At 37.6% G+C, this 18,174-nt stretch overlaps 1 protein-coding gene across 1 annotated transcript in view; it reads right to left on the bottom strand.

Annotated features, from left to right (window-relative positions):
• Positions 1-9,439: 9,439 nt before the first annotated feature.
• LOC119728272 (protein O-linked-mannose beta-1,2-N-acetylglucosaminyltransferase 1-like) overlaps positions 9,440-18,174 on the bottom strand; it is a 36,480-nt gene continuing 27,745 nt past the window's right edge. The window contains exons 11-17 of the mRNA XM_038200440.1: positions 16,641-16,699; positions 15,244-15,316; positions 14,455-14,583; positions 12,390-12,515; positions 11,685-11,933; positions 10,566-10,675; positions 9,440-10,154 (exon numbers count right to left, since the gene is read on the bottom strand). Coding sequence (XP_038056368.1) covers positions 10,088-10,154; positions 10,566-10,675; positions 11,685-11,933; positions 12,390-12,515; positions 14,455-14,583; positions 15,244-15,316; positions 16,641-16,699 — 813 coding nt within the window. The 3' untranslated portion in view covers positions 9,440-10,087. The remainder of the gene's footprint in view (positions 10,155-10,565; positions 10,676-11,684; positions 11,934-12,389; positions 12,516-14,454; positions 14,584-15,243; positions 15,317-16,640; positions 16,700-18,174) is intronic.

The raw sequence follows: 18,174 nt of genomic DNA, 5'->3' as shown, positions 1-18,174 counted from the left end.
GTAAAGGCGCCTATGGCTGCCGGCCACATCGACCCATATATGACCACGGAGCACAGCCTGAGATCAAAAGTGTTTGATATCTCCCATTAGTTGCATGTTAAATTGTACATAAGAATAATGGCCAAAACTTCCTCTGTTATCTAAAAATGAAAGAGTGGGACATTTCTCTGCCAAACAATTCTCTTCCAAGAACAGTTTGTTGTGTAGGATCTTATATGGTTGAATTCTGTTTAGGGATTAGCCATTCTAAAATGACTTCCTACAAAATGTAGTTATGGTTGATGTAAGTCGTTGAAATACTGAAGACTATTTTCTTGATGCCTAAATTGAATTAATCATGCCCCTTTTTGGCAACTGCAGATGACGTGTTTATTATTTGTTTTTCTTCTTCTTCAAGTTTTTAAATACTTAACACAAGAAGCCTGCATTTGTATATTACAAGAATAAAAGAAGCCATAATCCATTTGGGATGTTTGTAGAGTTATGTTTTTATGTGTCTATTGTCATCACAAGTATCACTCACAAATATACAAATAGAATTTATTGAAACATCTGAACTTTCCCTCTGTACTTGTCATCAGTGACCTTGTCAGGCTTTCAAAGCAAAAAGTGCTGTGGCATTAAGACTTGATCAATTGCTTTATCCGTTTGATTTGAAATAAATAATAATAATTATATTCTAAAATAAATTGCTTCCAAAGATGGACAAAGCATACTTTTTGTAATGGTTTCTACTGTCCAAGCAATGTTATCACAATGAAGGATATTTTTTTTTCAATTTAATTTATTTAATGTATTTTCAATTAATTTATTTATTTTTGTCTGGCAATGTTCAAAGCAAACGATTTTGAGCAGTAAAAGGATAAGTAAAACTAGCATCCCTCAACGATCCATGAAGTGTGCTGTTTTCCCCCAGCTTTAGCCCAGCACGCACATCTTTCCCATTTTACCGGATTATCGGTGTTTTTTTTTTCACAATTGTAGTTGGACCACAACGTTACCCGCACACATGCCTGATTCTGTCCTTTAATCGGTCACGATATGATGACCAGTCACATGATGACAATCATGTGACTTCCTCTGTTAATCTGATTGGTTAAAATAAGTCCAGTGAAATCGGATCCGGTGAAATCAGACGTGAAAAAATCAAACATGTTTGATTCATCCAGTCACCCGGCATACGGTCAGCGCACACCTCTGGACGATGACCCGATGATCGGGTGAACAGGTCAAATCAGAAGGTGTGCGCCAGTTTTACCTGCAGTCAATATTTGTGTAATCACATGGTGTTATCTGCATCAAGCTTGTAGCCAGTGTACCATGCTACAAGTCATTTTACCTAAAATGAATTTCTTCAATACTGTTTATGTTTTGTCGGGTAATCGTCTGAAAACAGGCCAACCAAATTATTCAGAAGACCTTAGACTGGAGAGAATTGGCACAATTCCCTGTGACATGTCAACAGATCACATAGCATGACTAGTAATAGTGATACTCCTTTAAATGTTGGTTATTATCACCAATAATTATCAATAAATCTTATTAACATATTCTCAATAATTGTGCATTGATTTCTACTAATTTGCAGTTTCATTCTGCAATATACATGATGAGTGAAATGCTCATAAAATGGGTGAATACCTCAAGATAATTAAAGGTAAAACCTACCAGGAGAATATCAGTACAAAACTATGACTCAGCATAAGGAGTGTTAGTAAAAAGATGTTTTATTTCTCAAATATAATGGCAGGCATAAGCAAAAAAAAAGTGAAGACAAACTGATTTGCACCAAAAATGTAGCACTTCAATAAACAAATAAGATAATGACGGTTCTAGACTTTTACAGGGCACAATATACTTTCATATTGTAATTGAAACAGCTCAGAAATTATAAGTATTCTAGACATGAAAGCAAGAGATAAAGTTGAATTTTAAACATTTCAACAAGTACCTTAAAGAAGTAATGTCCATTTTCATCAACAAATTCACCTTTTTTTCCAAACAAATTTTGACCTTTGAGTGTTAAATTTTAATGAAAGTAATTGCTTTTATTTATTTTGGGTATCGGCAACCGTTTGAAAAAAGCTTTTCCTTTGGGTAACTTATGTGCACATACAAAGTTTCTAAAGTGGAGGCCTCAGTTTCTAAAATAGGGGCCTTGCAATAACTAGATTACTGTCGGGCTGTAAGTTCAAATTTGTAAAAGTAATTTTTTCCAGATGTGAATGTGGGGCAACATTTTTTTGTCAATGTCTCATTCAATAATTTCTTTATTGCTAGAAAAAAAAGCAGTTTTAAAACTAAAAGATTTTTCAGGGTGAAACCTGAAAACACGTTCAGTACCCCTTTAAAAAGTGACACAGAACAAGTGAGTTCTTGTTTACATAAAAGTCCTTACTGAATAGCAAAAACAATGACATATCATGGATGTATATTGACCAAGCAGCCACTTTGGTCCTTGTTTTCTTAAGCTGACAATAGTGCCTTTTTTGCACCAGACAAAAAGTAGGTATCCCTGTAAAAGTTGTAAGTTGTAAGAACTGCTTGCTGCAAGCATGTTGCATTTGGGCAACCATTTTGGTCAAAGTATGAAGTACACATATGACCTGAAATAATAGCTTAGATTCTTGAGTTTCCAGACTAGTCTTTAAGGACTGCAGTAGAGATGATAGGATACTCTCAACATTTTCACAGCAATTAACCACAATTTCTTACATGTACCTTTTTGTTTTGTATTGAATACTGCCCTTTCTGTCATGAAATAGCTTATAAGAATGACACTTTTGTTTTACAAACACACCTCCTATTCCTATAATTTTTTTTAATTAACTATCCGACAATATACAAAAGTACTACGGAATGCTGATTGAAACCATAAATACATTTTTTTGGACTGTAACATTCAGAAAGTAAGAGCTGCAGTTTAGGACTTTCATGAAAGCTTAGCCAGTGTGGGAGTGCATAGATGGTTCAGGTATTAAATACACAAATATAAGGTGGGAATACAGGGTGTATAGAAAATGGTTAATCCAAAAATAGTGTGTTGGATCTTTAAGTGTGGTTCATCAGCTTTCCATTAATATCTTACTAGTAACTCTGCTGTCAAGGTTGCCTGAGCACTGAAAGACTAAACATCTTCTTTTGCCAAGTTAGCCTGATTCAGTGTCGAGATGAGTACCATGTCACTGTGTCACTGTTAAAAGGGGACAAAGTAAAGGTGTTGATGCAATAACTGGTACACCATTATGTTGTTTCATGAGTGAATAAATCATTTCAGAGAACTTTTGTTAATAATTTTAAATTAGCTAACCCTTTGCTAAAAACAGGATGGACATCCATCAGCTCAACTTGGCAAAAGGTCAGTGCTGGTACCCAATCCATGGTTTACACAGAATTTGGCAATTGATATTGCTAGTTTGAATTATTTGGCTAGGAGTTATAATTTTTTTTATTAATGAAACATTGTTTAGTCAGCTCATCTTACCACTGAATCAGGCTAAATTGAAGGCTTAATCTTTGTGAAATCATTGGTGCTCATTCATCTGTGGCTGCTAGGATACAGGTAAGCTGACCAATCACTCTGTAAGGCAACTACTGACAATTGTGCCACGAATTACCATTTTTGTTAATCAACCCTTTACATTGCAATAAGCACACATTTCAAAATTAAATACACTTATGAATAACAATCAAATCATTTAAGTTCCCTGTAGCACATTACACAATGGTTAATTACTACTGAAATGGCCCATCAAACAGTGTCTAGCTTTTTAAATTTTAACTGAAATGAATGTTAATTACTACACAGGTAAAAACGAAGTCACAACTCAGCTACATGGGTGTGAAATTCTTCCTACTTTTTTCAAAATTGTATGAAGTGACTTGATATTTATTCTATAGTAGTTTGACTATGATAGCTAGCTGCACTCTGTGTTGTTGAATCCAGATGAGAACATATGCGTTGTACAACTGCATGTCCTTCAACTTTCGGTGAGGCATTTTAGTTCTTGATTGCAACACTAAATGCAAACGAGTACACGCACAATTGTGAACATTGGGTAAAATTGGGGGTTAGTGCATATGAAAAGTCTTCTTTTAAAATGTCCACCTTTTCATACTTTTTGTGGCAGTATTTATCTGAACTGATGTTACAAAAACAAACCCTTTTTTTGCCAATAAATTAATTAGCTAACGGAGCTCGGAGCTCATTACTTGTCAAGAATGTCATAACAAAACAGTGACATGAGATATCCATCATAAAGATGTCCAGACACAATCCAACAAGCGTCTCCAACTGTGTAATTGCGCAACTCTCAAAGTTAGTTACATGAATGCTTGTTTCTTTGATAGTATTTTGCATTTATATATCAACCATTAGTTTATTTTGAATTTCTGACCATCTTTTAAATTTTTTTCTTTAATAACATAAGCAGCTATTCATTAATTCCATCACCAATGTCACCATCGTCATTACTACATTCACAACATTTGTTTTACACAATGGTCCTTTTTGTTTTAATGTTAATATATCCATTGTCACTATCTTCCAGCTGTTCACTGTTCACAGCTGATTCGCAATGCATCATCATCATCTTCAGTATCACAATCCTCAAATGTACATGAGATTTCAACTCTTTTCACACATACAATATAATGACAATACTAATACTTGATTTCTGCATATTCCACAACAGAAAAACACTACCTAGGTTGGTTTCTTTCAGTAGAATAAAAACATCTTGAAAAGTTTTCAATATGTGCATAGTCTGAGCAAATATCAAGAAACTTGAGCATGACTAGTTGTTAGTACACATGATCTACATGTAGCTATTTTCCCTCCTCCACTACAGAAGTCAATGAGCTACTTGGAACATTTGGATATCACTGCTATTGAAGCAAAGTTGTAGATTTTCAGAGTGACAGACAAGCTGCAGTGTTTTCTTATCTGTAAACAAGCATGAAGCCTTTGAAAAAAAATCATCTTATGAAAAAAAAATTCATCTTATGAGAAGCCTTGCTCTGGTAAGGGCATACACAGAGCAGATAGTCTCCAATCAAGTCTGAGTGTTATACATTAACTAGTGGCACATCAACATATAACATAGCACCTTGTGCCAAATGCTCTAGGCTACTCTAGATAAATAACTCAAATTATGAGCTTGCTGGCCATGCATACAATAAATAATATATTTACAAAATCTCAGGCCAAAGAAAATCCAATGTTATAGATTTTTAGTTTCACTCCCATTCCCAACCCATTATACATCATAATACCTTTCTATAGGGGTACTGACTGACAACATATTTCAACATTGGTTAATATTCCAATTTTAGACATAAAAATGAGATAAAGCTTCAGTTTTACGTATAAGTTACACATTAATGCAACCATTTGACATCCAGTCAGTTTAGTTTGGACAAGTTAAAGCCCATTCAATTACCTAACTGTAGAGAATATAACTGACATTAGGCCGTGGGCCAAAGCCTGCAACGTGCAATCTCGTCTTAACTTTTTAGTGGCAACTTCATTTCTCAGTTATAAGCAGTTTGGAACGTGTTAATTTATATGTTACAGATGTGCACGCCACATCATTTGCACAAATTAGAAATAAAGTTGACTGTTTCCCCAATGTAACTATACCACATGAGGGCGATGGCGATGCATCGCTGCCATTGCGTACCTGGCCGTGGGGAAAATGTAAACGGCGACGCTGACTGGCTATTCAGAGCATACTGCGCACGTATTTTGAAGACTGCGCGCCTGATAATGTGCTCGCGCGTTACCTCCTGCGTTTCACGTCACATACAATTTTTTTTCAAGACTGCGCGATGCCTTTTCGATATGGATTCAGAAAGCCCCGTTTTACGCCCCAAAAAAACACGTATTCTGGGTAAAGAAATGGAAAAAAAAAATAGTGTCCCTTATTAACTTGAAACTGAGTGACTTGTGATTGACTTGTGATTGATTTGTGTTGTAAAGGGACAACAGAGGTACGTGTATTTAATATAAATCCTTACTAAATAACGCCACGTCGAAATCTCATCATGCTCATACACCAAAAACAAACAAAAAAATTTAAGCAGTGTGTCGCACATTAAATAATGACATATTATTCATGTCGACTTCCTATTTATCTGTGTCAAGTTTGAAAGTATTTGAATTTAAAACACTATTTTTGACCAAAAATGGGCAAAATAATGAGAAAAAAATGTCATCATCAGGTTAATGTGCAATTTGGGCCAATGTGAACAACCAGATTCAGATTTAGCGCAGCACTATCGAATTAGTAAAGTTGACCTTATTGCAAGTTGACACCAGAAAGTTAAGACGAACCTCAACTTCTAGACCCGATACAGATTTTGGCCCATGGCCTATATGGAACCAATGAGCCACTGAAAATAAAATATATACATTGGTACAAATATCATTGGTGAGAAATATTTCTGTGACAACAGAAGGCAAGACCAGCTTACCCCTGTCACATCTATATATCAGTACTACTTCGACAGACCATGAAGTGAAGTTCAGGCCATAATTTGAACCCCTATTATAACTACATGTTTAATCAAGATACAATCAGTATCTGCTTGCGCTAAGGCTAAAGGGTTTGCATCAACAAGGTTGCATGAAATATCTTGCAGTTGGGTGAATTTAATTATTAGCTTTAATTAATTTTTTTCTATATTTTGTTTACACATTTTTGGGGAGGGGGGGGGGTTGCCCATCACAGATGGACTATTATTAGTAACAAGTATTTGATAAGAGTTTTCATGAACTCTAACCAATGACCTATATGTAGCTTTATCTGTAGGACATGGCAAATGTAAGACTGCATCTAAATTACTTGGCTGTGACCGACAATATCACATGTGGCTTTGGATACAGCCAAATCCGCATCCCATAGACACGTGCAGCCAAGTCACTCAAATGCAGCCTCAGAATCCTACACAAGTAAGTTTGTGAAGAAAAACAAAGAACACACAGCGCTAAATACTTGACAAGAATGAAAAGCAATAACTTTCCAACGATTGCATGTTTTTGAAATCTTGGTAGCAACTAGGGTTGTGAGCTAGTTATGCAAAGGGTTTGCTGCATGTTGGCAAATTCTACCAAATCAGACACCGATGTCTAAGGACTACTCATGTCCAGAAAGTGTTGAAATATATTACAAATCTTTTACAACCTTTATAAATCTAAGGCAACAATTTGCTATCTGCATTTTAACATTTCTGTGCCAACTTCTCTCTGCAATTCAAAAGCAAAATGAAGTGAAAATCTCTAGCATTAATACTTCAAATGATCAAGTTTGGTTTGGTATTGATGTACCCTGTGAAATGGTGGATTGCACTTTCATTTTACTACCTACCTTGCCTTGTTGCTGCTACCACTCATTTTATACCAACATAACTTTACTGCTGTCAGTGTACCCTACCTATTATACAATAGCCTCTGTACATAACTAAATATTGAAGTTAGGAAAATATGTCATTTTGTCAATAATTACAATTGTATGTACATTGTCATGCTAGCCTTGTTTGTATGTTTATCATACAGTGAGTGACCCATATGTAAACCTCGGTTTTTCACCATGACTGTAAATCAAAGATCTTATAGCGCCGAAGGCGCAAGATGGGGAACTCCAAAGAAATTGCGAAATCGTCATGGACGCCATTCCAGTAAGCAAACCATTGTGAAAACCATTGTTTGCACAATGTTTTGCTTCGAGTAAGCAAACCATTATGCAAACAATGGCTTGCACAATGGTTTGCTTGCTCGAATGGCGCCCATGGCGATTTCGCAATTTCTATGGAGTTCCCCATCTTGCGCCTTCGGCGCTATAAGATCTTTGCTGTAAATCACAGTCCCTTGTAAATTACAAATTGACATTCTATTGAAAGTCCTGAAGTATACCGCATTCCAATCACATCAGACTTCTCATTTTCAGGTGGTTACCACCTATTTTTACAAGTCATGAACTCTTCCCCACAAGTGAACGCAAGTTACCAGACATGCCCCCAAATGAACACAGTGAACAATAAACACTCAATGAAAACAATGAACGCATGTGACTGGAATGCAGCATGTGGTCCTTGGGATACTTGTACCATGATCCTTGGGTTGTAGGTTTGTACTTATACTCATCAAAACGTATTCTAGTCAATGACAGCACTGCATAAGATACAACGGCACGAATATTGTGCATTAGAGACAAGAGTACATGAATGACATGATGTGACTCATCACTAAGCAGGTAAACATTATCATGACTGGACCTCAATCCAGACTGGCTAGATTAGCCAACAGTTCCTATTCAATTATAACAATTCTTATTTCAGCATGTATAGCAATTCTTGAATGAAACAAAGCTTTTTCATGACAAAACTCCATCATATTAAACAAACCTATTTAAATAAAATAATATGAATAATCAAAATTCCAACCACTTGTTTGAAAAAATGTTAAGTATTGGAGGTTAAAAAAGCAGTTGAAAGAACCGACCTCCATCTGCACTTAAATTATATCTAATGCCTGTGTATTAGTTCATTATCAATAACTAAATAGCATTACAAAATAAGTCCATTAATTAGCAATCACACACACAATAATTAATCATTCTCAAGATTGTTCATTGAAATTACTTGTCCTGAGCTGGCTTTTTACACACAATGGCAATAATTCACAATTAACGAACAAAAAAATATTCCAGAGATATTAAGAAAAAAAACAGGAAAAAAATGTATTTCAAATAGGTTTTAGGGAAATGAGTCTGCATTTATAAGCAGTTCTCATGACTGGACACACGAAGTAAAATACAGTCAAATTTTCACCAAGGCTAAAAACGATGACAGCAATTGGTGATCTGCTTTTGAATTTGCAAATTTGCAAGACTTTCTTAGTAGGGGATAATCCTGCATCACAGCTTGGCACCCAATGAATGAACAAATAATGACAATGCATATGATAAATAAATGACAGTAGAATTGGCCTCCGTGACTCTCAGTGTTACACCCAGCAAGCTGCATGCTTAAAACATATTCACTATCAAGTACAACATCCTAGGTTGAAAACCAATACTGCTTCTCATCCATCATACAGAGAGTGATTCTATATTAAAAGCTGTATTAAAATGACTCTGTATTAAAAGATGTAAAAAGCAAAGCAATGATCTCTGATCAAAACTGTTGCTCATGATCCTCTTTTTTAACCTTTTGGAAAAGTTAGGTATCAACTTCTTGTATGCATCACATTGGTCATGTTTCAATGAATTCAGAAAAAAATGAAACTTTACGTATATTATTAGTTATCTTGCGAGCGCGAGTGGAACACGGAATAATGTAGTGCCTCTGTGTCCCACATGCCACGAGGCCGAAGGCCGAGTGGTATGTAAGACACAGACGCACTACATTTTCCGTGTTCCACTCGCGCTCGCAAGATAACGAATTTATCTTCAAGCAAACTTGACGCACAATAAAGATGAAATGCACGCTGTACACAGACTTCAGCGCTTATCCTATACACGTGCGTGTTTGTACGGAATGGCGCGCGCATCTTGGAATAGCGCAACACGCGGAGTGCGGTATGGACCGTGGCCGAGCGGTATGGTTATATGTAGCATGGCTTGTTGCCATGGATCGACCAATCAGGATCGAGGATTCAAGTTTGCTTGCAGATAAAGTGAAATATATGTCTATTGAACCTGACAGTGTAGCCTGAACACTAAGGTATAGGTATTGGCGCATTTGAACAAAATCTAACAATGAACAAGTATGTGCTTCAGGACTTAAGACTCAAGCGTTTATTACATTCCTTTATGCCTGTGTCAGAGCTTTCAAAGTCCTGAGTCACTGTTCATTTCAGTACAAGGAAAGGACTTCACTGCCTCACCAATTCACAACACTCACTTCAATTGGAGGATGGTGTTGGTGGCTTAGTCTGGGCTTGATATCGTCTCTAGGTTACGGTAGAGCAAGGGTGAGAATTACCACGCTGACCTGCAAAGCTAGACTGATTGACTGTCCTATAGGAGGCACACTGGTACAGCTTACTAGACTGGAGCAGACTTTCACACTACAAATCTGTACTAACTCAGCGTAATTTGGTCTTGGTTTCTTTCTTCAGGTAGATGGGCTGCACATCAGCAGGTTTGTATTTCCTAGAGAATCAACAATTATAAAAGGAATATTATTTTCCCAAATCAAACTGCTTAACCTAATTATTAGGCAGTCACAGCTGTGATTGGGCAACACATCATGGGGCAGTGCTTAACAGATCAAGTGACTGCTGCAGAGAGTCCAGGTGACACAGTAGTACTTTCCTGGGCTATAAGCTGTGTGCAAATTAAATCTAATTACTGGCAAATCTCTGGTTTTATATCCAGCCAAATATTTCATACAATGTGTATCGTTTTCAATTACTTTTCATCTGATTTTTGCTCAGCAATCTGTATTGTATCCTGTGTTGAAGGAATTTACAGTTCAAAAGTCTATGTGAATAGCAAAATAAAACAGGATTTCTCCATTATCAACGTTGTTAAATGGCAATATTTTTGAATCTGTTCACTTACGCATACGGTGATGCAGGGAAGCCAACAATAAATAATGGGGATTCTTTCATGAATAGTCGCCATGATGCTCTGTGCACATTCCTGGCATCCAGATCCCAAATACGGAAGCACTGTTGAAGAAATGTCATTTAATAGATTTGAGACTTTTTAGCATGCAAAAACAGGTCAGATTTTTTTCAGGAATACCAGACTTCCAGGCATATCGTACATATGTATTACGCCACATTTTTTTGATTTTTGTTTATTTCTTGGCCAGGATTAGCTGGTAAACAGCAATAAATGGAGCATGGCCTTTGAAAAACAGGACCAGGTGCAATACCATACCAGGCTCTGCCCTTCCCGTCTCAAGTGCTTGACAAAAATTTACAACATATTAAAAACCTACATCTCCACAAAGAAAGAAGAAATATGTGACCCGCTCTGCAAAAATGAGTCTGATGTCGCATAATTTGAATTCAAGCTTTTGCCATTTTGAAATGGAAACAATAAAAATTTGCTCAAAATTTTGATTTTTTGTTTTTGTTTTATTTTGGTTGTTTGATAGTTTTAGTTCAAATATCTTACACAGAAATGTAAATATTGTAAGAAAAGGGAAAAAAAATATGAATCTTTGGTGCTTTTCTTGGTTAGTTACAGTGTATTTGTCATTTTTCAAAGCCTTTTTTCTCCATTGAGACCTTTTTAGCTCTGCAAAAACTTTACAGAATGAAACAAGCACAACAGTGCAACCAAACGTCCTAGAGAGGTCCATGATATACCAAATGAAAGCTTATTTCATTCCCATTTTATTAATGTAGTTAACTCAAAATGTCAGTTTTGCCACAACAGACTCATTTTTGCAGAGCGGGTCACATATAGACCTCAACCTCCAATCAACTGATCGATGATTGGCTTGATCAATTGATTGGAGGCTCCAAGCCAATGTGAAGACAAAGTCACTAGGCTAACGTGCTCTACTTAATATGTCTTCTCAATTCTTGAAGGAGATGTCAACTGATTTAGATATTTAGCATGCCATTAAAAGGTACTAATTTTGATATTACTAATCCAGAAGTTATCATAATCCAAAGCATTAGCCCAAACCCAAAACGGTTCAATGTAACTTCACCTATCACCTACCCTTGCAAGAGCAAGCCATGTTTCAAAGTCACTGTCAGTGTACATTTGGATGTACATGACATAAGATTTGCCCTTGGTGTATGGTATAAAATGTTCTTCATCGCAGGGATTTAAGGAGTGATCTAGCACGGTTGCCTTGCTGATCAACCCATGCATCAGGTCTTCATACGCTTCTCTTGTCAGTCCTTCCAGGTTTTTTAGCTTCACATGAGGCACTGTGTTATAAGGATGCTTCTTGAAATACATTTCCTATGGTACAAGGGTCAAGCACAAGACTGAATTAAAATTTACATTAAAATTTATTGTAATCTTTTATTTTCTGTTCACAAGTGTTTTCCGCTTTCATTTTCCAAAACTCATACATGTCTACAACACAAGAACCCTTTTTTTTACCATAATATATTAGGAAAAGTCCCCCATTTATCACTCTTAAAAATGTTGAAAAAAAAAATTCAAGAACTATTCTCAATAACATTTCTTGAACACGTACATGTATTTGTTAACTGCTTAGTCAGCAAATTCCATCAAACTGCCCATTACTGTTGGAGTACATAGAATAGCCCTCCGCTTACACCAGTCCAATGCCCTCTACATCCTAATATCTCAGTTAGTGCTTGCATTAAACCCATTTACAAGATTTGTCAACAAATATTGGTGAAATATCAATTGTCTATGGTTAAGACTTTGAAAGGCATTCTGACAAACCTGAAAATGACTATTCATATTGAGACCACTAGCTCCAAAATGAAATGTCCTGGAGATATCTGGTATGATGCACTCTCGTCCTTTGCGCACCTGGGGTGATCGCATCCACATGTCCCAGTCCCAAACCTACAGACACAGAAATACACTTGATTTAAGAATGAATGAAACAACAAACAATAAACTAACCAATAGACACATGCAAAGTATACTCAGTGCAAGGCTTTAATGCTTGTAAAATCCAATGCAAAACTTCATCACACACAATATTAATAACACTATCCACTGCTAAAACAGATTTAAACCAGTCAGCCCACCTTGGTAAGCTCAGTCTTTAAGACCTATGTACTATTAAGCAGAAGGTCGTGGGTTTGAGTCCCACCCGAGCAGTTGATATTTTTTCTTGCAAGCTCTTGGACTGAACCGAGTACACAGGACTTATGAGATTAACTCAATGCACAGTCAAGTCATAATATATTTGTTTTTCAGTGGCAATAGGCATCTGAAGCCAGCCGAATTAAACTGACCTTACATGATATTGCCATATGTCAGTGGCTATGAATACATCAGAGGGTATAAAAGGTGCTCCTTGTTTATTTGGTTTAACCCTAACTCCCTAGGCCTTTTTGCTAGGATGTAGCCTCAATCCTGCAAAATCCTCCAATTGGCCTCATGGAAAAATAGCATGTAGCCTCAATCCTGCAAATTCCTCCGCTATTTCTTGAATATGGTCCATGGAGGGGTGACCACTGCCTGAATCCTGCAAAATCCTCCGGCTAAGACTGTCAATAGGCTGAGGCAGAGGCAGTGACATCCTGGAGCAGTGCGGAGGATGTCAAGTATAATCAAAGGCTAAATTTATGCACGGCTGAGCATAAACAACACAAGGTCCGGCCCAAGACCTTGACACAGTGCGTACTCCGAAATCAGCAACCCACTTTTGCCATGTAACCTCAATCCTGCAAATTCCTCCAATTTGCAAAAAGGATTTTGGAGGATTCAGCGCGGTTAGGGTTAAGCAACTATAAATCCTCAATCTCAACCAAACTGTGCACATTCCTTTTGGGGAAAGTTTGTTTAAGACCAACACTGACAGTGCGAGTTTCGGCTTAGATAACTATTTTGATCAACCCCGGTGCATACAAAAACCAATTGAATATGACCAATTTACAACAACTATTCAATCCAAACCTTGGATTAAGTCTTTGGATTCCAATGGTTTGTTGTGGCACACAGCCTACAGGCGGCATGATAACACATTGCTAATCCAGTGGTGAGGATACTGATTGTATCCACTCAACATTAGGTTTGATATGCAGTCACACCATTTTTGTTTTGATACAAACCAGACAATAGATAAGCTCACATCATGAGAATTGCTGCAAGATTCTGTTTATAATCGATACTGGGCCGATTCAATGGCTTCCTAACAAATATCAACCGTAACAAGTAAAGTTGTTTAATCAACATTAATCCTGATTCAATACCCCACATGCCACATCTTATAACATCATACTTGTAATCCTAAATGTCTTTTTAGAAGCAATGCTATACAACCCTCTGTTTAATTTTGTGCCAAGTTTTCCCAGACCCTACCTTTTTTTAATTTCAGACTAAATTTCACTATCCTATTGTAACGTTCATTGTTCAAGTGACTTCAAAAGTACAGTTTTCACGTTTATACAGTGTGTAAATGTATCTGAAGCTCATCAACCAAGGGGTTCAGCAACACGTTTTGAGGCTTCAGGTTAATTAGGAAACGCTACATAGCAACTTGAGACTGCTACCTGAGAGAGTATGATGTTATGTTCATGGCAGCATTCTTCTCACAAGCCTTTCAACAATGTCTTGAATACATCTACCAGAATTGCTGCCTATGACAGACCTGGGCAAATGTCACTGCTTGTAAACAAAAAATAGGGTCTTATTGGTGAAAGTAAAGCATATTACTAGGACTCTATTGAATAAAATACTCAAGCATTACTTCTGAAGACCTACGTCATACAATCTAGAGAACTATTGGGCCTATGCATACGTATGATTTGATTCAGGCTAAGCCAAGACATACCTTTTCTGGTGTGGGCCAGTTAGGTTCTAGCTCCTCCTTATACAGTGACCGCTTCAGCAACCAGCCAAGACCAGGCATACCTTCTACACGGTACAGCAGAGCAGGGTCATGAACTGTATGCTCATAACCCTAAAGGGTTCAAAGAACACAACAAAACAGCCATTCAATTATCTATTCATGGTGAATAAATGGATCACAGAAATATGTGCCATGTCTGGGTTTCATGATAAAGAGCTTTATCTTCACCCACAACATAAAATCCTTGATCCTGATTGGTTGATCCATGGCAACAACAGTGTGATTTTAACCCATATTATACAGTCCATATGGTAATTAAGTACATCCACACTATTGATCGGTATGTACATTGAATAGCACACAGGTGGAATAGGATGACTGCTGAACAGTGACCACAGTGTGTGCATTCCATATTAAATGTACGTAAAGTCTGCTTAAAGATCAATTCATTATCCCACTCACACTCATGGGACATAGAAAATGTAGTGCATCTGTGTTCCATACGCCACTCAGAGGACAAATAGAGCAGAGCATCATACCAGATAATGGTCAGGAGTAACCAGGGCATGATTTGACAGAGGGGGCTCTGTCACAAACACAAAAAATGTCCATTTAAGACATCAACTTGACATTGGTTCCATCACACTGAGCATACAATGACAAGGAACCACTGACAGAGAACACTGATACACTACATGGTGTATTGGATTGTGAGGCAATTGGATCAATCACACCATGAGGAAAATAAGGTCAAAAGCCTGTGTAACTCACCAGGTCATTCCAGGATGATATACAATACAGGCTATCATCCTTTTCAAGTAGGTAACTTGTCTGACTGAAATAGCTGAAAACAAATTAAAGACACAAAAACAATATTGTTTTTCTTTAAATGTTAGCTAGACATTTGGCATTGGTTTTATCTTCAACCAAACTTGAATCCTAAATCCTGATTGGTCGATCTATGGCAACAAGCCGTGCTACATATAACCATGTAGCACGGCCATGGTCCATACCGCACTCTGCTTATTGCGGTATTCTAAGATGCCCACGCCATCCCGCACAACATGCACGTGTAATAGGATAACTACTGAAAAGTTTGTGTATAGCATGCGTGTACGTGATCTACATAACCCCCGAGGACCGACACACAAAGGGAGAACAACAGATCCTTTCAGTCCTCAGGAGTTGGGTCTTTTGTTGGAAATTGTCCTCTGTAGTAAGTTCGTGTGCTTAGTCTATGGGAGAGTGTTACATTACAGGGACAAAGGGAAACACAAAGCATTGTCCTCGAAAGTATAGTAAAACAGGACTGTGCATCAAGTTTGCTTGAAGATAAATTGGTTGTCCCGCTCGTGCTTGTGGAACACGGAAAATGTAGTGCTGCTGTGTCCCACAAACACACTACATTATTCCATGTTCCGCGAGCATCATGAGAATTGCTGCAAGATTCTGTTTATAATCGATACTGGGCCGATTCAATGGCTTCCTAATAAATATCAACCGTAACAAGTAAAGTTGTTTAATCAACATTAATCCTGATTCAATACCCCACATGCCACATCTTATAACATGATATCCTTGTAATCCTTGATATCTTTTTAGAAGCAAAGTGCTTAAAACTGTTCATGTAAAACAGCATATATTTGTTACTTCACTCCATACACAACTACGAAATATACAACTGATCTTTCACTTCTAAAATTGAAACATTATGCAACGGTGAAAACTTTGCTTGTGCAACATTTTGTTGCATGACTTATGAAACACTGTTTCCAGAAAGTTACATCGCAGGAGTGCATGCATGAGTCTGCAACTTGATCATCATAGAACCTGTCATCCCTCGACATATGAAGGTTGTTACAAAAAATTCACAGCTTTAGTTTTGAGGGTTATGAAATGCTGGGTTAGACAGAGAATTTTTGAGAGTTGCTGCCCGATTTTATACATTTTAAAAAAATGGCGCACTGAGCTAATCTAACACCTGCCTAGTGACCATAATGAAATTAAGCAAAAAGCAAATCATCTTTCTTGTCAAAGTTTAGAATGAAACCTGTGCATCGTTGCCAAGTTTTAAGCAATTAATGGCAAAGTAGTTGTGCAGTGTACAACAAATTTACTGCATAAATCTTGAAATCAGCTACAGCTCTAGTGATCATCGTCTCTCTTACCTAAATATGTCTTCTGAAACATCCAGATCTTCCTCCAAAATGATTGCATACTTGGCATTCTGGTGGAGAAAAATCAGTGATGATGATTCTTATGAGTCTGTTGAGTTAGGGTTAACAATAATTATGTACAACTAAGCTAGTCATTTGAGTGTTACTTCCGAGACCATAATATACTCCCAGGCAAGCAAGCAGCAAGAGGTTAATACTTGGGTCAGCTTCAGCTCCTCCTTATTGGATGCTACTCCTTATTGAGTGCTACTCCTACTCCTTATAAAATTACTAAGAGTTGTTTTTCCCAAACTGCAAGATTATCAAACCTATAAAGGTCCCATGCAATGGAAACTTTTAATGCAATCCTTGAAAATACACCTTTGAGTCATATTTAACTTCATTTTCAATGTTTGTTTTGCCAATTTCAAGGGTATTTGGGTGTCTGGTTGGATGCCAATGTGAATTTACATATTCATGAGCAAAACTGTGATGTCATTTCAGGCAGAAACCTCAATGTTACAGCTATTTCAGCACCGAAAGTTGCCAGAATTTAGGATATTTTGCTGTCATACTTTTTCTTTTCTTTGGTGATAAGTTGTGTCAGAACATGGCAAAGAGTCAATGAACAAACTTTTCTCACAAATGTTTGCAATGAGCAATTTTTTTGGGTTCACAATTTAAACAAGAAAATCCCTAAACTGAACAGCGTCTTCCTGAAATGACATCACAACATGTTGGCTGTGTTGGCTGATCTGACTGGCCTTGACTGTGCACATACTGGGTACATAGAGAATGTAGCCGTAAGGCTAGCCTCGTAGTATTGGCTTATCTGACCGGCCTTGACTGTGCACATACTGGGTACATAGAGAATGTAGCCGTAAGGCTAGCCTCGTAGTATTGGCTTATCTGACCGGCCTTGACTGTGCACATACTGGGTACATAGAGAATGTAGCCGTAAGGCTAGCCTCGTAGTATTGGCTTATCTGACCGGCCTTGACTGTGCACATACTGGGGACATAGGGAATGTAGCCGTAAAGCTTGCCTCGTAGTATTGGCTTATCTGACCGGCCTTGACTGTGCACATACTGGGTACATAGAGAATGTAGCCGTAAAGCTTGCCTCGTAGTATTGGCTTATCTGACCGGCCTTGACTGTGCACATACTGGGGACATAGAGAATGTAGCCGTAAAGCTTGCCTCGTAGTATTGGCTTATCTGACCGGCCTTGACTGTGCACATACTGGGGACATAGAGAATGTAGCCGTAAGGCTAGCCTCGTAGTATTGGCTTATCTGACCGGCCTTGACTGTGCACATACTGGGGACATAGAGAATGTAGCCGTAAAGCTTGCCTCGTAGTATTGGCTTATCTGACCGGCCTTGACTGTGCACATACTGGGGACATAGAGAATGTAGCCGTAAGGCTAGCCTCGTAGTATTGGCTTAGCTGACCGGCCTTGACTGTGCACATACTGGGGACATAGAGAATGTAGCCGTAAAGCTTGCCTCGTAGTATTGGCTTATCTGACCGGCCTTGACTGTGCA

Source organism: Patiria miniata, unplaced genomic scaffold (genome assembly GCF_015706575.1).
Source record: "Patiria miniata isolate m_02_andy unplaced genomic scaffold, ASM1570657v1 HiC_scaffold_20, whole genome shotgun sequence".
In the NCBI taxonomy this organism is placed as follows: domain Eukaryota; kingdom Metazoa; phylum Echinodermata; class Asteroidea; order Valvatida; family Asterinidae; genus Patiria; species Patiria miniata.
Note: the sequence above shows the minus strand (reverse complement) of the source record. Positions and strands in the feature narration are given on the sequence as shown.